This window comes from Coniophora puteana, assembly GCF_000271625.1.
Source record: "Coniophora puteana RWD-64-598 SS2 unplaced genomic scaffold CONPUscaffold_6, whole genome shotgun sequence".
Lineage (NCBI taxonomy): Eukaryota > Fungi > Basidiomycota > Agaricomycetes > Boletales > Coniophoraceae > Coniophora > Coniophora puteana.
This window is the reverse complement of record NW_006913058.1, coordinates 897,410-919,805: the sequence shown is the minus strand read 5'-3', so window position 1 is coordinate 919,805 and position 22,396 is coordinate 897,410. Positions and strand designations below refer to the sequence as shown.

Here is a 22,396-nt window from a genome sequence, read left to right as displayed (position 1 = left end):
AAGAGCTCGATGTCTACGGGAAGAGCGGGAGTCGGACCGGGCGGACCGATGTTAGGCAAGCGTCATATGGACAACTGTAGCCCTTGCTTCAAGTTGTCCTTGAGCTACAGACTTGGTGCGTATCGATATCGTCGAGCCAGTGTGTTATCACGACACAAAAACCATTGAAGAGTGGCCTGTCCGGGAACGAACGTGGGTCAGGACTAGGGTGAAGATTTTGTCCGATAGCAAGCTCGCTGTTGACCCACTGGAGTGCAGGAAGCCGTCCGGACCGCACGCACATTAATTCCCGGAACGTATATCATCCTCCATTTCCCTCCAAGGAGTCAATCCCGCTCCTCCCTCCCTCTCCTCTCCTCTTCACCACTCTAAAGGATGTCTGCTATACGGCGTGTGCTCAACCGCCGCACACTTGCCTACGCCGCTCTTGCAACTGGCGCTGGCGCTGGTGGCGGCTACTACTACCTCAACTCCGGCCCGGCCTACCCCCCTTCTACCCTCCAGTCTCGCCGTCCACCTCCACCATGGACGCCCCCCTCTCGCGAGGCCATGCTCGAGCAGCTTCGCGCGTCTGCATTAGACCCCAACGCCGAGTTCGATTTGCTGATTGTTGGAGGTGGAGCTACAGGCGCTGGTGTTGCTGTCGACGCTGCCACTCGTGGACTCCGCGTCGCGCTTGTTGAGCGAGACGATTTTAGTGCTGGTGCGTTTCCTCTTCGTCCGAGTCATCGGCGGTATCACACTCATGCGACGTCATTATCACCATTCATCAATACTCCTTTGATCGGCTCCATGGACTCCATGGTTCAACCCTCTTCCCGCTGATGACGGGTCTTGTGCGCCGTCGCGTCTTGGCGTCCTGCCGCACGCTATTTACACTCGGCATCGCACGCGCAGGTACATCCTCCAAGTCAACGAAACTGGTTCATGGAGGCGTGCGCTACCTCCAGAAGGCCGTCTTGGAGCTCGACTATGAGCAATACAAGCTCGTCCGAGAGGCGCTCCACGAGCGCCGCATCTTCCTGCACACCGCCCCGTATCTCTCGCACATGCTTCCTATCATGCTTCCCATTTACAAGTGCGTACGACATGTGTTCTAAGTCGGTGCACGAATGACCAGGACATTCCTTGCTCCTCATTGTATCACATGTTATATTGCGCCCGGCAGATACTGGCAGGTGCCGTACTACTGGATGGGTTGCAAGATGTACGACGTCCTCGCTGGCAAGGAGAATATGGAGTCGTCATATGTTATGAGCAAGGGCAAGGCACTCGAGACTTTCCCTATGCTCAAGAGCAATGGGCTTGTTGGTGCCATTGTCTACTATGACGGTGCGTTATCCAGATTGTATGCATATACATGACTCTGAGCTCGTAAATACAAAACCAGGCCAGCACAACGACTCGCGCATGAATGTCGCTCTCATCATGACTGCCGTCAAGCATGGTGCCATCGTTGCGAACCACTGTGAAGTCACCGACCTGCACAAGAACAGCGAAGGCAAGCTTGACGGCGCACGGGTCAAGGATGCTCTCACTGGCAAAGAGTGGAACGTCAAGGCCAAGGTATGTCCACAAGCCCCTATATATCAGCAAGCCGCACTCAGCAACTAACAATCACTTGCTCACCTGCAGGGCATCATCAACGCAACAGGCCCATTCAGCGACACCCTCCTGACGCTCGACAACCCCGCGCACAAGCCGGTCGTGCAGCCCTCGGCCGGTATCCACATCACGCTACCCAACTACTACGCGCCGCGCACGATGGGCCTGCTCGACCCCGCCACGTCCGACGGGCGCGTCATCTTCTTCCTGCCCTGGCAGGGCAACACCATCGCGGGGACGACGGACTCGCCCGCGCCGCTCGAGGCCGCGCCGCGCGCGGGCGAGGACGATATACGGTGGGTGCTCGAGGAGGTGAGGCGCTACCTTGCGCCGGATATCACTGTGCGCCGCGGGGACGTGCTCAGCGCGTGGAGCGGGCTGCGGCCGCTTGTGAGCGATCCGGCGGCGCAGGGGGGCACGGCGGGGCTCGTGCGCAACCATGTTGTGCATCTGAGCCCTGGGGGGTTGCTTACGATTGCGGGCGGTAAGTGGACGACGTACCGCGCGATGGCGGAGGAGACGGTCGATGCGGCGGTGAAGGCGTTTGGGCTGGAGAGCCGTGTTAAGAACGGGTGTGTTACGGAGGATGTAAGGCTGGTTGGGAGCGATGCGTGGAGCAGGAATATGTTTATTGGTCTGATTCAACGGGTGAGCGGTTAGGTTTTTCTGAAGGATGAGGTCGGCATACTGATCCAGGCGCGTAGTTTGGTCTCGAGACGGACGTGGCAAAGTACCTCTCGGACAATTACGGCGACCGCGCATGGACGGTTTGCTCGCTGTCTCACCCAACGGGCGAGGCATGGCCCTTGCATGGTATCCGCCTCAACCGCAACTACCCCTGTACGTTCCCTCTTCCCTCTTTCCCATCGTCACCCTAACATCTCTTCTCTGCACAGACATCGAAGCCGAGGTCCGCTACGCCGTCCGACACGAATACGCACAAACCGCCGTAGACGTCCTCGCGCGGCGCACACGCCTCGCATTCCTCAACTCGCGCACCGCGCTCGCCGCCGCCCCGCGCGTCGTCGACATCATGGCCTCCGAGCTCGGCTGGTCGCGCGCGCGCCGCGCCGCGGAGCTCCGCGCCGTGCACACCTTCCTCTGCAGCATGGGCATCCCCGCCGACGCGCCCCTGCCCGCGCTGCTCCCGCGCGGCGCGCTCGAGCACGCGTGGGACGGCGCGTGGCGCTTGGGTACGGGGGCGCTCGCGCTGGTTGGGCTCGGGACGGGCGGCGGCGCGTGGGCGAGGGGCCCGGGGGTGATGTATAGTCGGGCAAGGTACGATGCGGGCGAGGTCGAGGCGCTGCGCGAGCTGTTTGCGCGGCACGCGCATGTTGCGCCGGAGGCGGCGGGGGGTGCGGCGTCGGACGAGAAGGCGACGGCGGCGGCGGCGACGGCGGTGGAGGAGCAAGAGAAGGTAATCAGGAAGGAGGAGCTGCGCGATGTGCTCGGGGGGTTCCCTGGGTACGAGGGTATTCCGCCTGCGGACTATGAGTATGTGCTCGAGGAGGCGGGCTTTGCGCAGAGGCGGGATCTGGATCTTGACGAGTTCATCGAGGTGCGTTGGCCCGTGTTTATCCCAGCTGGAGGTGGTGCTGAATGGCGTGATGCAGATTTGCGGCTCGCTCAAGGAAGTTGCTTTTGCACCCCCGGTGTCGAACAAGGTCGAGCGTAAGCGGATACCGGTCGAGAAGAGCGGTGGTGGTGTCTAAGCTCTGCATCTGAAATATCCATTTAGCTGTACATACAACCCGTCCTTAGTGCGACGTCTCGAAAACTCACTGCTGCACCAGGATGGAACATCTCTGTTCCCCCCATAGACTGTCGCGATTGTACTTCGCCTGTAAATGCCGATTAATCTCTCTTAGGACGATACAGCATCTGGCTCTCGGGTACTCATGCGAAAGACATCTGCCTTTGCATTCGTATTGCGCACCGAGTAAACCAGCGACAATGCACAGACCGCTATAATAGGACACAGGCCATTTTTGTCATGTTCCTCTATTTAATAGGTTATTGGTCACCACAAACTAGAAGAATGCAATCCAGAAAAGAAGCAGCCTTGGTTGGTGTTACCTTACTAAACGATTGAAGTGACGTGACTAAACTTTGCCCTGGGGATTGACAGCCGTGCGAATGCGAAGTGGTCGAACTGCGAAGTCTTGGAGGTAGAAACAATTCTACAATCCAATCCTCGCGGTTGGTCGGCAAAGCTATCGGTGTTATTTTAACATGCGGATCATAGACAAGCAAGTGTACTTCTTACGGCCGACGCATCACGGATCGCGAGAGGAACAATGAGTCAGAGTAGGCCAGGTAGGCTCAGTTCGCGCTGACGAAGGTCGGTTCAGCTCCAAGTTAGGACGACTAAATTCATCCAGGATAGGCGAAGGATAACATCAAGAATAGGCCATGTGTCCGAGTAGCTCACGCGACCTCAGCCACAGAGTGGTATATAAAGGAAAGCATGGCAATTCATATAAAAGCATCTCCAGTTTCTCGACAGGCATCTCACAGCAAACTTCTACCTCCATCCTCAAGCTTCAAGCAGTAGCCCCTTCGTACATCATCATGTCTGTTGTTCCAAACAGCAAGAGCAGCATCTTTTCCCATATCGGAATGACCATGTTTCAGCCTCTTGAAAATACCCCCGGGCCGAGGTCTAAGGCCTATGACGAGTTCCCAGAGGGTTTCGAGCACCCCAAGAGCGGGTTTGATTTCCACAGTGAGTTGTCCCTGATGGCGCTTTGGTCTACAGCATGTTCACGTCCTGAACACCGTAAAGTCTATTACATTCAGAAGAACCCCGCGGCAGTGAAGTATGCCACGGAGCTTCACGGGCGTATCAGGAAGGAGTTCCCAGAGGTGGGATTTCCTTAATATTTCCTGCGATCTGTTTATGTAAGTAGCTGTACTCATGACGCCACAGCTCAAGATCTTTGCCATGAATGACGGGCCGGTTGGTGAGCCGAAACTCCTTTGTGCACCTGAGCAACCCGTAGTTTTTCAACCAAATACTAAAGGGCCGCACCCCACTGCCTCGTTCGAGGTGGACACGACCACCCCGCACGAGACTGGCGCGTTCTTCTCCTGGCTTGCGGTAAACCGTGGCCCGTGCGAGTAAGCCGCATGTGTTCAGCTCGTAGCATCATTGGCACTGACACCGTATATGATATCTTTGAGTGTCTTGGTTCACCCCAACACGAACGATACTTATAGGGACCACACGGAGCTAGCAACGTGGATGGGGAGACAGTGGCCAATTTATGACGACCTCCTTCGTGGCAATTGATGGTACATCTTGCTAGCAGCTATTCTATCTCGACACTGTCGTGTCTAACAGATACAATTCAGCAATTTGTTTGACTTGATATATCCTTCTTGCCAAGTGTGGTCGAGACGTACCTGCGCTATATCTGCTCGTTGAGGCCTTCTCTTTGCCTGGTACTACCACCCCAGAAACATGTGAGTCGCATACTTCCTCGCCCTCGGTAACGCTCTCGGGGATACCCTTTCGTCACGGTGTATCATACAAATCAAACGCGGGCTACATCCCGGAATTTTGCAGCTCCTGCGCAACTTCCTCAGCACGCGCAAATACACGAAGGTGTTTATCACTCGCAAAGCCGGCAAGTTCTCCGCTGACCACCCGCGTTTGTGCACTGGTTCTTCAACCTTTAAAAAAACGCGGTAGAATCAGTCCGAGGCTGAAGACGAACGAGAATTCGGTCCCGAGATGAACTAGTAGTTTCTGAACTCTGCATGTTCCTATCTGAAAGTGTCTATTTGGTTGTACATACAAATCGCCCTTCTTAATGCGACGTCTCGAGAACTCACCGCTCCACCAGGGTTGAATGACTTGGTTCTCCCCATAGACTGTCGCGGTTGCACATTACCTGTACCCACGCGAAAGAAATCTGCATTTGCATTCGTTCTTCGCATTGAACAAACCAGCGGTTGATGCACGGACCTCTGTGATATGACACAGTTCCTCTGAATTGTTGGTCACTGTAACGCGAGCCCCCTCCCGTGCCCGCTCTGGCGAAGGCGTTCTTGGTAAAGAAGAAGCCTTGATTGGTGTACTGTACCCTTACTAAACGAATGAAGTGAAGTGACTAAACATTTTCTAAGGAATTGGCAGCGGTGCGAATGCGAAGCCGTCAATTGGCGAAACTCTGGAGATGCGAACCGCTGAATCCCGACAACTCCGGAAAAGGAGTGCAGTTGTCCGTGGTTGTCCGGGGAAACAGCGACGGAGTGGTAAGTGCTGCTCACAGCCGTGGTCAGTCAAGTGCGCTTCTCGCGACCGACACATCACGGACAACGAGAAGAGGATTAGTCATGACTAAGCCAGTGTAGGTCAGGATGGGTCCACCCGTGGGCGGACCTGGGCGGGCGCTGACGTATCTTCTTCGGTTCACCTTCAAATTATCAGATATGGTGACTAAATCCCTTCAGGGGTGTGCGTAGGCGAAGGAGCGCGTCTATTCAGATCCTTGCCCTGTCGAGGGTCAGGCCATTGTTTGGCACTTCACGCGATCGCAACCAGCGAGTCTTGCTGTAACTAGCGAAGTATAATACTTGCATATAAGAATGCCTCTGGTTTCTCGACGGACATCTCACAACAGTGTTCTACATCCGTCCTCGCACAGCAACTTCTCCTCCGTACATCATCCATCATCATGTCCGAGTCCGTAAACAAATTCACCAAGAATGGACTATTTGACCACATCGGCCTAACCGTTGACGTGCCTTTTGAGAACACCCCGGCACCGAGGTCGAAGGCCTACGACGAGTTCCCGGAGGGTTTCGAGCACCCCAAGAGTGGCTTTGACTTCCATAGTGAGTCGCCGATGAGAGCAGCATTTTTGTCTACGGAATGTTCGTTTTTATATGTCGTATACAGTCTATTACATCCAGGAGAACCCCAAGGCTGTGAAATGCGCGAGGGAGCTTCACGCGCGTATCAGAAAGGAGTTCCCAGAGGTGGGCCTTCCAGTGCCATAGTTTGCTCTTGCAGGTCATTCAGCTCATCATGTTACAGCTCAAGATATTTGCCATGCATGACGTCCCAGTTGGTGAGACTAATTTCTTTGACATATATCTGAGAAAGTGCAGTTACTCACGACCATATTGCTGCAGGACCGCACCCCACCGCTCAGTTTGAGGTGGACACGACCACTCCGCACGAGACCGGTGCCTTCTTCTCCTGGCTCGCGGTGAACCGTGGCCTGTGCGAGTACGCCTTTTGCACTCGTCTCTAAGCTTATTGCGCTGACACAATGCGATAATTATTAGTGTCCTAGTTCATCCCAACACCAACGACACTTATGCCGACCATACGAGTCTGGCGACGTGGATGGGGAGGCAGTGGCCGATTTACGACGAAGTCCTTAATGGCGACTTGAAATACGACTGATGGTGTATCTTGCTAGCAGCCACTGTACCTTGTCTAACAAATTGAAATCAGAAACATGATAATTGGGTTATTTCTTTTCGTATGAGACTATCCAACACGTACCGGCGCGTCACATTCGTCTACTCAGTATTTCTCTTTACCTGGCAACACCACCCCTGAAACGTGCGAATCACATACCTCCTCGCCCTCTGGAACACTCTCGGGGATATCCGTCCGTTTGTCGTACAAATCATACACGGGTTGCATGCCGGATTTTTTCAGCTCCTGCGCGACTTCCTCAGCCCGTGCAAAGACACGAAGGAAATTGCCGCTCGTAAAGCCAGCAAGTTCCTCCGTCGCCCACCCGCGTTTGTGCAGCTCTGCAACCTTTACAATTCGGCCGATCAATCCGAAAAGAATCGCTGGCAAAAAGGAAGACGAACGAGAGCAGGGTATTTCGACACGTCCTCGAGGCCCTTGGGAACATTTGGGATGCCATCGAAGTCGCTGCCCATCCCCACACTGGAATAGACCATCAGAACAATTCCACATGTCGAGACGCGGCCCAGTGGGAACGAGGCTCACTGTTCCTTTCCTGTCACACTTGCAATGTGCTCGACATGATCTGCGACGCGTGCGACTGTCGCTTCGCCTTCTGGTGCAATAAACACCGGAACGAAGTTCACCTGCGCATGGGATCGGCTGAGTTTACATGAATCGCATACTTCTAATCGCATTTTTTCATCCGCGTGAACGCACCATTATGACCGCATCTTTTTGTCCCTCTCCGAAGCCGACCATGCGGAGGATGTCGTCTGGAAGGTTCCGCGCTACATCATGCACAGCGCGAGCGGAGGAGTGCGACCATATCACCGGCGCACGCGAGTGAAGCAGCGCCTGGCGCGCGGTGTCGTCTGAGACGTGCGAAATGTCGACGAGCATGCCGAGGCGGTTCATCTCATCGACGAGTTTCAGCCCAAGAGGGCTAGGAGGAGAGGACATGATGACAACAGCGTCGCATTATTAGCAAGAATAGAAGCGAGTATGTATGGAATCACACCTGAGACCGCCGTGTCTCGGAGGATGAGGCTCGATGGCTCCACCCGAGTCTGCGAACACATTGTGGCAGAAATGCGCAAGCGTCATGTATCGCACGCCAAGCTCGTAGTACTGCCGCACAACCGCGATCGAGTTACCGGCTTGATGAGCACTATGCACAAGCGGAAATGTTGGGACAAATTATTAATGAGCTTTATGACGGCTCCTTGACATGCTGAATTGAAATGGCCTACCCTTCTACGCCAAGCAGACTCGCAATTTTGCCTGCTGAGAAGGCGTCGCGTATGTCGCTCGCGGTAAGCGCGAAGCTGAACGTATCAGGATACTTGTCGATCAATCCGCGAGCGAGGTCGATTTGTTCAAGGGTATCTCTTTGCACAGGTCAGTCAGAGACGAGACCATGATACGAGAAAACGGGGTATATCACCGAACGCGCCATGTAGCGCCCAGGAAGTCATCACCTTCGGCCGCAGTGTCCGGACATGCAGTGTATACAGACCTATGCTCATTGAGTAAGGGTAACAGGCATGAACAACTATCGGATGAGGTTTTTACCAAAAGAACCCGCCGACATGCCCTTCACGCAGACGTGGGATATCGAGGTGGCAAGGCATCGCCCCCTCCAGATCAACGGCGGTGACATTGTTCTGGTACCCAACCGAGCGGATCAGCCAAGGCAAATCTACGAACGTGCGTTGTATGTTAGTATGTTGGCCCCTAGCGCTCGCAGGCCGCAGCAACGCTGAGCCGCACCGATGTGTGTATCCTGTCATAAATCAAGAGGGTGAGGAGGGCTCTGAGAACAGCACTTCCACGATGACACCCGAACACTTACAATAACAGGCGCAACACGTAAGACGTGCTCGACGGGATCTAGGACTGTGTTGTCCGTTCCTTGCAGCAACTGCCGATCGATCCAGCCTTTGGCGTCCTGCCAGTGCACCGTAATTGGTACCTGAGGGAACAGGCCAAGACTCTGGAATATGCTGCAAAGTAGGATTCCCTTGAGATATCCAGATGCGTTGATGAGCCAGCTATGCCGTGTTGCGCGCGAAGCCTTGGGCTTGCGAGTGTTGGCGGGTGTATGACCTTGTTTTTTTCCCTGAGAGCTCATGAGGGGATGATGAGTGTGGGATGGGAAGCAGCGGGGTGGGCCCGCTTCGTCATTGTTCCAACCCCAAGGGTGAGTCATGAATAAACACCGTACGGTGCGTAATCGCTGCGACGGCTGCGGCGCTCTCAAGGCGAAGGCAAATGCAGACAAAGATATGGTTTGAGCATCCGCGCATCAAGGACATGGGCTAATCATGATGTGACCATAGCCCATACTGTAGTCTATGATCAGTGGCATCTACGGCGCGAGGCTCGCTTGGAGCGCTCTGGCCTCCCCACCTTCCCCTCTTCAGCTTACGGCGTAGTAGCTCGCGGAGATGAATAGAGTAAGGTTATTGAGGGGTACCATGCGAACCCGCCAGTTTCGCTATCATCAGAGAAGGTGCAGATATCGTCACTCACCATTTCCTCTGGCACCATGATATCGACTTCGGATCACTCACACTTCTACTCCTTGAACCTCCACTACACACCCCTATTCTCTCCAGAGCCTCGAAAGATCCAGGCTTCCCGTTATTCCGCATCGTAAGGGTGCAAGCGCGAGTTCTAGCGGCCGTGAGGTGTGATGGCTATGCCCGTGGGTGTAGATACTGCTGAGTTGAGCATGTGATGCTCGCACGATAAGCAATCAAGCAATACTCTCTGAGCTTCTGGGTCAGCTGAGATAGTACTCGCGAAGCGAAATGAGGGGAATGCCAGCCTTGCCCGTCCTCGAGGCTCGACCGCCGCATCGGAGGAAAGTCAGCCCCTGTAAGCCCTGAAAGGAGGGCTGATGATAGGCACATCAGAAGCAAAACCTGCCTTCATCTATGTCCAAAATTGCGGGGAAAGCCCTCAAAAACTGGGGTTGATGGCGTTGACATCACAGCGCCGCAGAGCATGACGCGTGATGTTCGGGCATGGTGGTTTACGGAAGGTCGTACACGTTTTGTTCCAGAACAAACACGAATGGCGAGAAAGGTGTAGCGGCTCTGCCTGACGTATATCGGCTCGCAGGGGTCCAGGTGTGACGTGCATGGATGCGAAATGAGACCGTGGTTGAGCATGATGAAAGTTGGTCCACAGTCGATGTCGGGAATCGGGAGACCGGCCGTTTCGGGCCGAGTAAAGCTCTGTCTGTTGGTGTCAGTGGTAGAGACCAACACCGATCTGAGACGTGCACTCTCGACTTTCGAGCAGCAGTAGGCAGCAGCTGTGTCGACATGTCGATGCGGGTTGATAGGAAAGCTTGCCTTATTGCTTCTTCCACTTCCTTTGTCGTCGCTATCCTGGAAGTTCTGAGCTTGACCGAAAAGCGGCCACACACGGCTGTGGCTGCGACCCGGACGTCGCTCGGTCGATTAGTCAGTAGCATGAAAGCTCATCGCTTGAGATCAAAACTGTAGAAGAGCAGAAATTTTTGACCAGTAAACTGTAGGACAGAGCGACGTGCTGGACGAGACCTTGAACTTTACTTTTAAAGTTCTTACAGCTATTCCGCAAATCGGAAGATGCCGACCTCTACAACTTATCGACAGCTTGCTCTTATTTTGCTCTGCGACTCAACAGCATCCAATGGAGTTCTCGGTTTTACTCACACATCACAACGTGCATACAGCTACGCTCATGATTGAGTACTCCGCGATTATCTAGGGCTGACCGCCAAATTAACACTCGATGGTGCCATCCAACCCTAGTCAATATTATAATGCGTTGCAAACCTTCAGTTATGACGGAGGTGCCGCTACTTATATGCACCTTGCTTGAAGAACTTTTCGTGCGCCCGTAACCCAAGCTCAATGTCGATCCTCTACCAACGCGCAGGCCGACCTTACTCCTACATGTCTCGTCGTGTTTGAGGTCCCCGTTTGACGTTCTGCCGGCCATCAGGTGCGTACCTTATCTCTCATGACGGCGTCCCAGCAAATACCAGCAGCGATCATGCGTTATGGCGGCCGACGAACCCCACAACTCGTGTTTTCAGGTCGATCGACCTCATGATTCCTCCACGGCGCTAGCCAAGACGAGACAGACTTGATATCAAATGGAGGTACGCCTTCGTTTCGTTCACTGAGGGCAATGCCGACTGTTACACATCCTATGACTGAGTCGTACGCGGGGAACTCATGTCTGGCACATGCTGGTGGGTCATCCGCCCTTTCTCTCAGAGCGTGATGTCGTCATGATCGTCGTGCTGCTGTTTTACATGTCACATTAATCGCACTGTGGCCGTGATCAGTTGTCGTCGTCGCACGCAGATTGCTTATCGCCACGCATTAGCCTAACGCGTGCCGTGTTACAGGAGACTCGTGCGTCGCAGGAATTCGGACCGAATACGTTTTCTTTCAGATTGATGAAGGGAAACGTCCGGAGAGATCATCCTGATCAGTGAGGCCGTGAGCGAGTTCTCTGATTGTGGCTTCAATACAATATTGACAAGCTTCCATCATAGTCTGCTCGCCACCGGACCGAACCATACCGAAGCTTGCGTTCAATTTTCATTCACTTCTCGATGGCGGGCCGTGTTGAAATTATGGAGGAGCAACCGGTTTCACGTCGACCTCCAGTTGCAGGATGAGAGTGCGTTACGGTAAAATTAGCGGCGCAAGTTGGCGGTATACATTGGTGCGTATTCTACGATCAACGGACTATTGACGTTGTGTTATTTTCAGCGTTTTCTTGTCTTGAGCCATCCAGTATGTTGAGTCAATTGCTACTATGGTCCAGATAACTGATCTCCCGCGGAAGAAACTACGCCACACGATTTCCAAAACCAAAACTTGAGTAAGCTTGCCCCCACATCTCTCCACAACACGATGCTGAAGTCGTGACTCAGGAGCTCTCCGTTCCGGGTGCTTCGTTTCCAGGTTCTCGGAAGAGCGCACTCAGCGATTCATCTGCTTCAATATTTTAACCTTTGCATTTGAATGTTTCAAACTTTATCCGTTCTTCTCAGCTTCATCTCCTTCCAAGCCCTTGCCCAGCGTCAATTGATTCCACATGAGGCTCTCTATGGTTGCTATCTGGACGACGACCTCTCGGTATGGCTAGCTCGCCAGCGACACGCACACTAGGCTGGTCTAGTGCTCACATACGTGTTTGATCGCCCTGGTTGACGAACTGGAACGGGCCCGCTCTTCTTGTCGTCTGTTCTCCGTCAGCTGGATATTGAACTTGGAGATAGTCTTCGGTTATCCTCCGGGTAAATAATGCTCCTCACCTCCGTGATCTGCGACGCATTCTGTCGCGTCAAAGCTAAGCAGATGGTTTGCTCATTGCCAATGATAGCCTCTGTTCGAATGAAATAGCACCGGCGATACCCTGATTTTACATTAGGCTAATAACCCGAGTCTGCGCTACTTACGCCCTGCTTTGCTCGCGTGCTTCGTTTCCTTCTGGCCCTTATCGCACATCTGGGTCGTGGTCTTCAGGAGAAGAGCCCATTTTCTCGAGACAAGTGGCTCTGGATCTACTCTGACGATCATGTAGCAAAGGTGAAATGCGGTGGTCGAGCCTGTTCCTCATTGATACCAGCCTGGTAGCTCGTCGATCTCCCTCTTTCTCTCTGATCCCGCGCATACCGGTATGAAAAGCTGAATAGCACCTAACTGCACTTCGCGCGACGTCCTCCATTATTCCTCGTTAATGCTCTATAGCTGGCACTTAGTATATGCGAGTATCAGGTACGTGGACGCGTCCTGATGATGTCACCCCTCTCAAACCGTGCAATGCGTCTGCTGCGTGTACAACACGGCCGTATGTCGAGCTTCTGCAGCGACATACAGCATGACACAAAGAACATCTTACTTCTAATCGCACGTCATTTGCTCATTTGACACCTGGAACTCTCATTTTTCGAGGTACGTGAAGCCACACGCGTCAACTCCGTGGTGGGCTCGAATTGTTATCTTTCGGCCGAAGGCTTCTCTGTCCGCGAAAATCAGAGAATCTTGCTTTGAATTCGTGTCTGTCCTGTCGGGTTTGTGGTGCATGCTTCTGAGCGCGTCACGGGTCCTCGGGACCTGGTCGCGCAGCTGCCTGCAGGCATGACGCTCGCCAGTGCTGCATTTTCCTGACTACAAAATAAAATATAGTGACCATGCCAACACGTTCGCCGATGGTGACCTGGCTAATTATGAAAGCTGAGAATTCGTTTTGTCGCTGGGCGTATTGCAAGCGTACGGGTTCGCAGCAGTAAGCCAACAGGTTCCACTTTCTTACGAGACCTGCCCGTTGGAGGAAATTCGGTAAACCCTATTCGCTTCCGCGGCGCAGACCCGGCCTGCGCCGCGACACTATGGACGACTCGACGATTTGCGGTGTCAGAACACGCCTCCCCCATAATCTGTATCCCGGACGCCGCGACTAAATGAAAGCTGTACTTCCGTTGGCACGATAAGCTAAGCTAGAGGAATATACTAATAGCGGCCCGCCTCGTCGCAAAGAGCTGCCGGTTCCGGGTTCCTGGGTAACGTTACCGTGCTGGCGTGCTCCAAGAACTCATGGATGTACTCATGTTTTGATAAGAGCATTGTATTAGCATAAGATGGGTGCACTACCAGAAGTGAACGCAGCTGCTCCGATATTGAGACGTGCTTCCTTTCGCGATGGTGAGATTGATTGAGGCGAAACGGGAGGCTGGTCGGACAGCCGGTGGCTGAGGGTTGATGCGAGCTTATCTTGGTGGTGGATCTGCCTGGGGTTTGACCAACTTGGCTTCGTCCGGGGCACCCGATTTTACGTGTCCGAGTGTCCACAGAAGTACCGGCGAGCACTTCATTACTAGTGGGCGATAATAGATGCGGTCAATGTAGCCCCTGAGTCTTTGTTTATAGCGCCGGTGTATCAGGAAGCTGCGAGAGCGAACGATGGATCATGCCATTAATAAATCAACACGTACAACAAGAAGCATGTCCCGAGAAGCCTCCCCGGAGAGGGTCTTCTGTACGGATACAGATCAAGGCGGGCGATATCCTTCAAAGATGACCTGTTGGGACTGAGATTGGGCACCTGCGAGACAGGCAAGGGCTCTCGTCTCCGATCGGTCCTACCGCGGTCAGCAAGGAGGTGAGGGTGAGTCTCCCGCTTTCGTCGGTTTGCCGTTACATACCGCAAACGATCACCTTGGGCTGAACCGCTGAGGGCAAGGGACCAACCCGTGCTGATCTGAAGATACTGTACGGTCCAACAAGGTACACGCCCAGCCAGAACCAATATAGACGATAGCCGCAAGCAGCAGCAGCGATGGGTCGAACGTTCTGGAGTATTCGTTCGAATTTGAAGGTAGCCAACCTTGACCGAGAGGCGCATTTGAAGACGGCGACTATAGGACGGGCTCTGGTGCCTGCATGCCTTTCCTGCCCTGCGCGGTACACTCCCCGTGACCACCGGTGGCAGGCCTCCCCCTCGGATGTATCCGCAACGACGGTACGGGCTAAAATAGGCAAAGGGAGGTTATTGGCCCAAACAAAGGATATGTTTTCGCCGGGGAAATGGGGCGCAATTAGGGCTCTTTCAGGGCTGCCCCCTTCGAAAGGGAGATCGGGTGCGGAGAAAACGGGGGTGCGAGGTCGACGTCGCGATCGTGACTTCACAAGCCGTTTAGAAGACACTAGAATTTGGCAAGTACAGCGGTGTAGCACCCCAAAGTATGTAATGCGAGTCGTAGCGGGGGCTAGACTTGGGACTAGCACGCAAGGCTTTGAAAAGAGTAGGTATTCGATCATAGCACTTGTTCCTGCTCCACTGGCCCCCTTCACCGAAAAACGTGCAGACCGTTAATCGTGGAAAACGTGAGACTGTAGAAGTGCTAGTGAAGCCCAGCGAAGATCTAGCGCCGCCGTGTCTCCGACTTGCTCCGACGGGAGATTCCTCGGCCGTGCAAGTGAACTGAGATGGGTTTGTTGGACGTTTGTTGCGCCCTAGTAAAAGTTGTGAGAAAGCAGATAGCCCAAAACCTTGCTTCGGCGCCAATCGGAAAGCTTGTTTGTGGAGGGGACTGCCAGGTCAGTGGGGATGAAGCTACTGCTATCACGAGGCTGGTATGGGATCTGATGCACGCTGCGCTGGCGATGTAAGTGGCAAGGGAAGCGTGCCGGTTAGCGGTTCAGTGCATCAGAGCTGCCAGGGCATGTTTCGTGGCTCTGACTTCTGCTCACGTGACGTGGGGTCGCGGTGTGATTGGGTCCGTAGGTTCCAGATATGGGCAAGTGGTTGCGCCCCGTGTAGCTCGCCTCGTGTTGGACTCGAGGACACTTATTTCCCCCACTCGCCACCCTCCAGTCCCAACACGCGTCTTCCTGCTCCATATCAGACGCAGGACTGGACTGCGTGAGCCCGTGCGGGTCTACGAGGCTTCAAAGACCTACTGCTCGTGCGTTTATCGTCGCTGCGACAGGTACACATCTACCTCTCGCCCATATATCCCCTCACATGCTCACCATCTGGCTGGCAATCAGTCTCGTCTGGACCTTCCTCGTCGTCCCCACAGTCCCAGCCCTCTTCTTCGCACATACCCTCGCCCACGACTGCATAGTCAGTGCCCATCGCTACGACTCCTACGACACGCCCACCCGTTACGATCTCTTCACGATGAGAAACCCCTTCAAGCGCAGATCCACACAGGAGCCCGCTGTAGAATGTTCCATTCCCAAGACACCCTTCATACCGAGGCGGACACTCCTCCCAGAGGACAGTGCCACCCCTCGGCCGATGAGCAGACAGGCGCCGATGCACCCTCCCACCCCGATAAAGCCTACTTCTTCACTGAAGCAGCGCTCAGTGACACCAGCACCGCCCTCCTCAAGGCGGGACAGGTCGTCATCCTTCGGCCATGCAGCGTACGAGAGCGACGGAGAGGCTTTGACCATGAGAATGGGCAACAAAGCCGGGACATATTACGGGAGGCCATTGCCCCCCAGCACCCACCTAGGTGAGTCCCCTTGGTGTCATCGTCGCCGTTGACGATGTCAATGTCTTCGGTGTCTCCAGTAGTCCCTTTCATCGTCAACTGACGTCAACATTACCCAGGGTCAAGACGGCCTGCGACATCAGTCAACCTCCACTGGCAACTCCTGCCAAAGGTGCAAGGCCAGGCGAAATACCAGCTTCATTTCGATGTCGCCTTCCCCATCGACCTGATGCGATTCCACCGATTTTCGGGTGAGCATGTACGGCGGCTCGCCCCGGAGGACCATCACAAACTTGCTACAAGCGAACCACTCACCAAGATGGTCATCAAAGTCAAGCACTACCCGGACTGGGAGATCTTCGTGAAGCGGAGTTCGGGTATTCGGTGTCTGGACGTATTCCAGGCGATCTTCGAAGCGTTCAACACGCCATTGACGCCAGCAGAGAAACAAATGCTTGTTCCTTCGCATATGCGCGCGAGTGTCGAAGAAACATTTCGGCTGCGGTGTAAGGCCTGGCCGGGGTTACCGGACGCCGAGCTGGCCCACGGCTGGAAGCGCGTGGACGTACTGCAGCAGGCTACGCTTTTTCTGGGGCTCACGCAGCCTCAGGCCGGTGGGGATTGGATGTTGAATCTTGGCAGGTCCACATAGATTCCGTCTGCTTCACGGACACTTGCACGACTACTTGTACGCTATTGCGCACTGTACTACCTGGGTGAGCTTGGATTCCGCTGGCATCGCATATATGCACGTTACTCACCTGTACTTGTAGAACGGACTGTGTCCTTCCATATATTGATGCATCGCGCTCATTCGGCCAGCCACATGCCAACTGTCTCTCGCATTTGTACCATCATCGCACTCATCCCCACCAATGACACCATCACCACTCAAACGCAACGCAGGCGCATCCTTTGCGCTCACCTCGCCGCGTCCCTTTGCAGTTATTTTCATCATCGCATTCTCATCGTCATCGTCATCAATCGTCCATCCTCACGTTCGTATCGCAAGCTAGCTCTACATCATATAACATAAATATTTTAGTATCGTTTTTGTTTGCCACAGGGCGGAGATCGGACACCACCTACATACCTAGTACTATATAGCGTGCGTGCTGGGCCGCCCGTTTCACTTCCGGTCGGTGATATACCATCCGGGCGGCAGGCCGCACACGGGACTCGCCTCGCTACTGCCGAGCAGTGCGCGCGCTCGCCGCGCCTGCCTTTCGATAAACCCATACCCATACCTACTAGCTGCATCGTCGCCACATCCTCATGATATGCCCAATGCCATGCTCATGCTCACAGAATCGTTACACTCGATTTGCGACTGTAGGGTGAGAGAAGGGAACGAGGGAGGCGACGAGCATGGTTGCGAGAGAGAAAAAGGCGACGCAATTTTCTGTTGCTGGCGAGTCTATTGTAAAAATGTTCCTCAACGAGTCAACAAACGGAGCCTGTGACGGTCGCGCGAAGCACCGCCCGGTGGCGTTTCGGGGAGTCCCGATCGGTCAATTATTCCCACAGTTGGTCAGCGTGCTCGACGACGAGCTTGAGCTAAATGCTACGGTATCTTCGGTAATCAATTGCACGTCACTTTGCTCTCTTGTTGAATACTGGTATGCTTTTTCTTGCTTTACGACGAGCGTCGAGGAGGCAGGTAAGGCGCATCTACATCTAACCTTGAACCAAGTACTCTACCCACCGACCGGCAAGTCGCGGGCTCAACGTTCAACGTTCAGCATTCAATTAGCAACAGGCATTAACACTGGCAACGGCTCGATGTTTTTTGTTTGACAAGCACTGCTCTCACTTGGCTTCAGTATCAATACCTCATCCATTATGTCCAAGTCGACCGCGAAACACAACGGACAGCCAACAGTGCCAGGCTGCCCATTCTCATGAGCGCGTGACAATGCTGTACTGGGAATGGGTGACAAACTATCGTATAAGAGTGTATGCTGTTTGAATCTCCGGACGACCTTCTCGCTGCAGCACAACTCGAAGGACCTAACTCACCAAATAATTCGAAACGTTCGAGGTGAGCCTGTCCCGGGCACTGCGCCAGCCTTTTGCACCCAACACTTACTCAGATCGCAATCTTCCTTGCAAACCTCGACACGTGCTTGACCAAAGGACGGCAGCGCTCTCGCCGCGTTCTCTACGCATATCTCATTCCTTAGAGACTCGGCTGATAGACGTACGAAGCCTAACCAAGTCCACCTGCTGTGCCTATCTCCCATCACCTTCATCGCAATGTGACGAGTCGCACTAGCCTCTCGAACGTAGCCCACGCCTTGTTGTCGCAACGATTGTCGATGCAAAAGATTCTTTCGAGCCGCGGAAACATCTGCGAGAAGCAGCGGGCGACGTGATCTGTGTCCGCAACAGCCGAACCCCAGATGTCCATACGCGTGATGAGATAGTTGCGCGGAAGCTCGGACACAGGGGTGTCCGTCAATGGCTCCTGAACTAGGTCGAGGGGAAGACAGAATGTGTGTAGCTGACGACAGCCGCGGAGTAAAGTACAGAGCCCTTTGAATGTAACGCCCGATGTTAGACGTTTCTGCTCATTGTTTGCTATCATTATCAGCTGACGAAGGTCAGGCCACGCGGTGGCCAGCGTCGCAATGTGGGAGTCGTCGATAGCCATCTCGCCTTCGGAATGAAGATACACTTTCTGCATTTGAGTAAAGCGGGTAAATGGAAGGAAGATGTCCCCTGTGAGCGCATGATCTAGAGGAAGAGTGCAAGGTGGATGCAGGCTTAGTTCACAAATAGGACTTGACGCGAGAGCTGATGCAATGTCTTGCAATCGAGATGGAATCAAGTTGATCTCAAATGTCAAGTCGAGGCTTTCAAGAAATGGGAAGCCATCTTTGGATGAGACCACGAATTTGTTCCAAGACGTAGCATGGCCGTTGCCGCGCATGGACAAAGATCTGAGCTTTGAGAATTGCGTGAAAGATACATTGGTAGCGGGATCGTCGTAGTACAAGGGTTGGGAGAGTCTGAGGCATTCCAGCTTGGGAAGATGAGAAATAACTGACATGAGCTGCGGCTCAATGTAAGGGCCATCCAAATAGGCAAAGGTTATTAGTCCAGCAAACCTTGGCAGATTCTCGGTTAATATTGACTGAAGTGTATTGAGTATTTCTCCTCGAAAGCTAGAGAATCCGCTAAGTGATAGGCTGTGTAGAGCAGGCATCCTTTCAACGAGCATCGGTATGATTGTAGGATCAGAGAGTCCAATATGAATAAGGGAAACAACGCGCAGGGATGGTCCAACGAGCACGCGGACGATATCGACGAGCGGAGCCCTGTAAGCGGGATTCCATTCCCAGTGTAATGTGTGCAAGCAAGGAAGCAGAGGGGTGTCATTGGCACGAAGCATTGCGAGGGAGATACTCTCTCCTACGCGGAGGTTGGCAGGGTCGTGGAGCCTCGTCTCAAGCGTTCGAACACGGTAGGCATACCTGCGGAAGATAGCCCAGTCGGAGGTTTGGATGGGACGTTTGAAGTTCTGAAAGAATCACTTAGCTCTTGGTTCATAGGCGAAGCAACCCCATGATGCATGAGTACATACGATCTCATGGCGTTCTATTTGCACCAAATCTTTGGGGAGGCACATGAACAGGTGATGAAGCGAGTGGATGTGCGCATAGAGTTCGTCGAGTGCCACGTCTGAGAGCGGTTTGCAACTACGGGCGAGGCTGTTGAGCAAGGTCTTGTCATCGGATAGATACTGACAGATGATAAGGAAGATCTCGTCGATGAGGAGAGCTGGATGCATGCCGCGATGCCGGCAAGAGGTAGTGGACGTGAACAAGGGAAGACTAGAAAACAGGGGCTGAGCACAGCCACGATGCAATGTCACACCGTTGCCAAGGTTTGTACAGCCTACAGTACCCTACAGTACCTTTCCCTCTTATCCGCACACCATGCTGTATTTTGACCGAGTGACACGCCTCGCCATAAGAATGCGCACCGCTCATCTTACTTCGTGTCTAACAAACGAACACCAATGAACCTCGCCCTGCAGTTGCTCAAAGGCCACGTCAAAGGTGTTCGAGGTGAGCGAGGCACATCCGACTCACTGATCAACCCAAGGTGTTCTGACTCATTTCGAGCAGGCAAGCGTAGCTCGCATGAGTGTACAGCTCCGGTCGATCTCGAAGATGGTTCGAGCAATTCGGAACTACATCCATGGACCCGCATTCCGCACATCCTGGAGGCGATATGCGCGTACCTCAACGATATACCATCCTTAGCGCGTTTAGCAAGGGTATGCGTCGCGTTCAACGAGCCCACACTTGATGCCCTATATGCGAACATTGAAGACTTTATTGAATTCCTCAAGTGTCTCCCCCGAGACCTTTGGATCCTCAAGGATCTAAAGAAACCAAAGGAAACCTCGAGCGAATGCGACCCAGTGAAAGAGAAAGTACTTGTACGTTCTACGGTCCGTTATAGAACAATATACTCATTGAAACTGTGCCAGCATTTCCGTCGCAAGATGACACGAAACGACTGGGATAGCTTCATGAGCAAGTCTGTAAGAGTGAAGACCATGGGGCCGCCTTTGGCCAACGCGCATCGCACGCTACACTCCTCGCCCAAGTTAGTTCGAGGCTTGAGGGTGCAGTACAAGGTTGGCGAAAGTGTTCTGGGCGCATTCGCTGAGCGTCCTATCTCAATACCATTTCCAAAACTGCGGCAGCTCACGGGCGGCCTCCCGACGTCTGTGCTTTCGGCGGTCCTTTCTCCCAGCCTTCGACACCTAGACATTACATACAGCAATTTGGAGGACCTAGATGGCGATAGTGCTGCACTGGCAGCCCTCTGTCCCTCGCTCGAGTCACTCCATCTTGTGATGCCTTTCCCCGCTATACGCTCAGATCTCTTGTCTCAATACGTTCAGCGACTAGAGCACCTCCATTCACTCACCGGCTGGTTACCTGCCCCACAGACCATTCTTGAAATTCTCAGAGAGCGGTCGAAGCTTGGCGCTCTAGAACTCGTCCTCTTTCATGGCCATCATTACTCCACGCCGGACAAGGAAAGCCACCTCCATGAAGTAGACTCGCTCGCGCTCGAGGCTGACTCTTACGAGCACGTATTAATTGCTCTTGACATCATGTTCAAGAGTTCTCCTCAGCCATCATCCGGCTTGGAACCTCCGAGCTTTCCGGTAGTACGTAGTCTCAGCGTCAGAGCTGGTCTGAACGAATCCGCTCTGTACTCCCTCGTATCCCCTCTTCCCCGCCTTATCTCTCACTCGGCCCTCATGGATCTCCATATCACCCATATACTCATTCGCTCCGAAGACGACCATCCGCCGTTGCACGAGGCCCTACGTCAGTTAACCGTGTTTCATAATCTCACGGCTTTAACGGTCGAGGTTATTGAATCTTGCCCAGCCGAGGACCAGCTCAGCGGCTCCCAGCTCAGCGAGCTTGTTTCTCACTGGCCTCTCCTCGAGAAGCTTCGTATCATCCGCCCACGGGACTCCACGACAATGCTTCCCAAGGACCCGACGAGCATGCTCGACCTCGCGGCAATCTTGCGAGCATGCCCGCACCTCCGGAACGTCTACGTGGATGTGTTGGTTCACCCTGACGATGTCCTGGCCTTGTCCGAGATGCTCGATCCGTCGGAACGCTTCGAGAACCTGCGGTACCTGGCTTTACAGCACTACACGGCGCGGTACACGGATGTTGAGCCCATTGCTTACTTGTCCGCCAGCTGCGCTCCGTTTCTTGCACACATATATACATGGGGAACGTGGCAGAAAGAGTTTTGGAAGTTGGTGGCTGCTGCTGCTTCTGTGGACAGAGCGGTGAAGTGCCGGGTAGATATAAGGCCATGCAGAGAGATGACCGAAGGGCTGAACCGCTTTCCCTAGTCCCGAAGCACTGCCCATTACGGTTGGGCAACGTGCTCGACGACGAGCTCGAGCTACATACTACCGTACCTTCAAATGTTGTTCAAATGCACACTATTTCCTCCTGGTGACGCCCTCCAACGGGACTTAGAGTCGAGGACCATGCCTGCTCTGCAGGCGCATCCTCGTGAGTAGTGGAACAAAGCTCTGGGAACCTGAACTGGGGCCCGAGCCGATCGGCCCTCCGAGGCAACTCCACGTGTTGAAACGTTGAAACTTGGGCTGCGATATGCCATTCGCGCCTGGTCAGGTAGAGTGGATCAAGGAGAACGTGAAGGACTGGGATTGGCACGAGACAGAAGAGTACAATGCGTCGTATTCTCAGGATAGTGACGCGATCATGAGTCGAGGACTCGGGCGAAGATGAGGCTCCAGACGCCCTTGATGA

The 22,396-nt window shown here is 53.9% G+C and overlaps 6 protein-coding genes across 6 annotated transcripts; 4 read left to right on the top strand and 2 right to left on the bottom strand.

The window, feature by feature from the left end:
• Positions 1 to 350: 350 nt before the first annotated feature.
• CONPUDRAFT_82216 (DAO-domain-containing protein) lies at positions 351 to 3,636 on the top strand. Its single transcript, XM_007770401.1, has 8 exons — positions 351 to 703; positions 898 to 1,078; positions 1,169 to 1,332; positions 1,391 to 1,566; positions 1,636 to 2,253; positions 2,310 to 2,445; positions 2,502 to 3,163; positions 3,219 to 3,636. The coding sequence occupies exons 1-8, from the start codon at positions 376 to 378 to the stop codon at positions 3,315 to 3,317; spliced, it is 2,364 nt and encodes a 787-aa protein (XP_007768591.1). The 5' UTR covers positions 351 to 375; the 3' UTR covers positions 3,318 to 3,636.
• Positions 3,637 to 4,230: 594 nt separating this feature from the next.
• CONPUDRAFT_55737 (uncharacterized protein) lies at positions 4,231 to 4,897 on the top strand (the record flags this gene model as incomplete). Its single annotated transcript, XM_007770028.1, has 5 exons — positions 4,231 to 4,330; positions 4,391 to 4,470; positions 4,535 to 4,568; positions 4,629 to 4,725; positions 4,789 to 4,897. 5 exons carry the CDS (start codon positions 4,231 to 4,233, stop codon positions 4,895 to 4,897), a joined length of 420 nt encoding a protein of 139 aa, XP_007768218.1.
• Positions 4,898 to 6,811: 1,914 nt separating this feature from the next.
• CONPUDRAFT_104400 (uncharacterized protein) lies at positions 6,812 to 8,950 on the bottom strand. Its single transcript, XM_007770400.1, has 11 exons — positions 8,898 to 8,950; positions 8,816 to 8,828; positions 8,618 to 8,744; positions 8,490 to 8,561; positions 8,296 to 8,433; positions 8,064 to 8,213; positions 7,763 to 7,988; positions 7,589 to 7,689; positions 7,447 to 7,525; positions 7,127 to 7,390; positions 6,812 to 7,057 (listed from the first exon to the last, which is right to left on the bottom strand). Exons 3-10 carry the CDS (start codon positions 8,674 to 8,676, stop codon positions 7,148 to 7,150), a joined length of 1,068 nt encoding a protein of 355 aa, XP_007768590.1. The 5' UTR covers positions 8,677 to 8,744; positions 8,816 to 8,828; positions 8,898 to 8,950; the 3' UTR covers positions 6,812 to 7,057; positions 7,127 to 7,147.
• A 6,525-nt stretch (positions 8,951 to 15,475) lies between these two features.
• CONPUDRAFT_82214 (uncharacterized protein) lies at positions 15,476 to 17,358 on the top strand. The gene is made up of 3 exons (XM_007770399.1): positions 15,476 to 15,551; positions 15,613 to 16,780; positions 16,838 to 17,358. The coding sequence occupies exon 2, from the start codon at positions 16,294 to 16,296 to the stop codon at positions 16,714 to 16,716; it is 423 nt and encodes a 140-aa protein (XP_007768589.1). The 5' UTR covers positions 15,476 to 15,551; positions 15,613 to 16,293; the 3' UTR covers positions 16,717 to 16,780; positions 16,838 to 17,358.
• Positions 17,359 to 18,312: 954 nt separating this feature from the next.
• CONPUDRAFT_165392 (uncharacterized protein) lies at positions 18,313 to 19,857 on the bottom strand (the record flags this gene model as incomplete). The annotated part of the gene is made up of 2 exons (XM_007770398.1): positions 18,313 to 19,587; positions 19,651 to 19,857. The coding sequence occupies 2 exons, from the start codon at positions 19,855 to 19,857 to the stop codon at positions 18,313 to 18,315; spliced, it is 1,482 nt and encodes a 493-aa protein (XP_007768588.1).
• A 170-nt stretch (positions 19,858 to 20,027) lies between these two features.
• Positions 20,028 to 22,070, top strand: CONPUDRAFT_137239 (uncharacterized protein). The gene is made up of 3 exons (XM_007770397.1): positions 20,028 to 20,137; positions 20,198 to 20,514; positions 20,566 to 22,070. The coding sequence occupies exons 1-3, from the start codon at positions 20,089 to 20,091 to the stop codon at positions 21,967 to 21,969; spliced, it is 1,770 nt and encodes a 589-aa protein (XP_007768587.1). The 5' UTR covers positions 20,028 to 20,088; the 3' UTR covers positions 21,970 to 22,070.
• The last annotated feature ends 326 nt before the right edge of the window (positions 22,071 to 22,396 follow it).

Coding starts and splice junctions, on each gene's coding strand:
- CONPUDRAFT_82216 (XM_007770401.1), top strand. CDS start 376: ATGTCTGCTATACGGCGTGTGCTCAACCGCCGCACACTTGCCTACGCC. Junction 704..897: donor GCGAGACGATTTTAGTGCTG/GTGCGTTTCCTC, acceptor TCGCACGCGCAG/GTACATCCTCCAAGTCAACG. Junction 2,254..2,309: donor TTATTGGTCTGATTCAACGG/GTGAGCGGTTAG, acceptor CCAGGCGCGTAG/TTTGGTCTCGAGACGGACGT.
- CONPUDRAFT_104400 (XM_007770400.1), bottom strand. CDS start 8,676: ATGCCTTGCCACCTCGATATCCCACGTCTGCGTGAAGGGCATGTCGGC. Junction 8,434..8,489: donor GGCGCTACATGGCGCGTTCG/GTGATATACCCC, acceptor ACCTGTGCAAAG/AGATACCCTTGAACAAATCG. Junction 7,526..7,588: donor AGTGTGACAGGAAAGGAACA/GTGAGCCTCGTT, acceptor GGTCTATTCCAG/TGTGGGGATGGGCAGCGACT.
- CONPUDRAFT_82214 (XM_007770399.1), top strand. CDS start 16,294: ATGCGATTCCACCGATTTTCGGGTGAGCATGTACGGCGGCTCGCCCCG.
- CONPUDRAFT_137239 (XM_007770397.1), top strand. CDS start 20,089: ATGAACCTCGCCCTGCAGTTGCTCAAAGGCCACGTCAAAGGTGTTCGA. Junction 20,138..20,197: donor CCACGTCAAAGGTGTTCGAG/GTGAGCGAGGCA, acceptor CATTTCGAGCAG/GCAAGCGTAGCTCGCATGAG. Junction 20,515..20,565: donor CAGTGAAAGAGAAAGTACTT/GTACGTTCTACG, acceptor AAACTGTGCCAG/CATTTCCGTCGCAAGATGAC.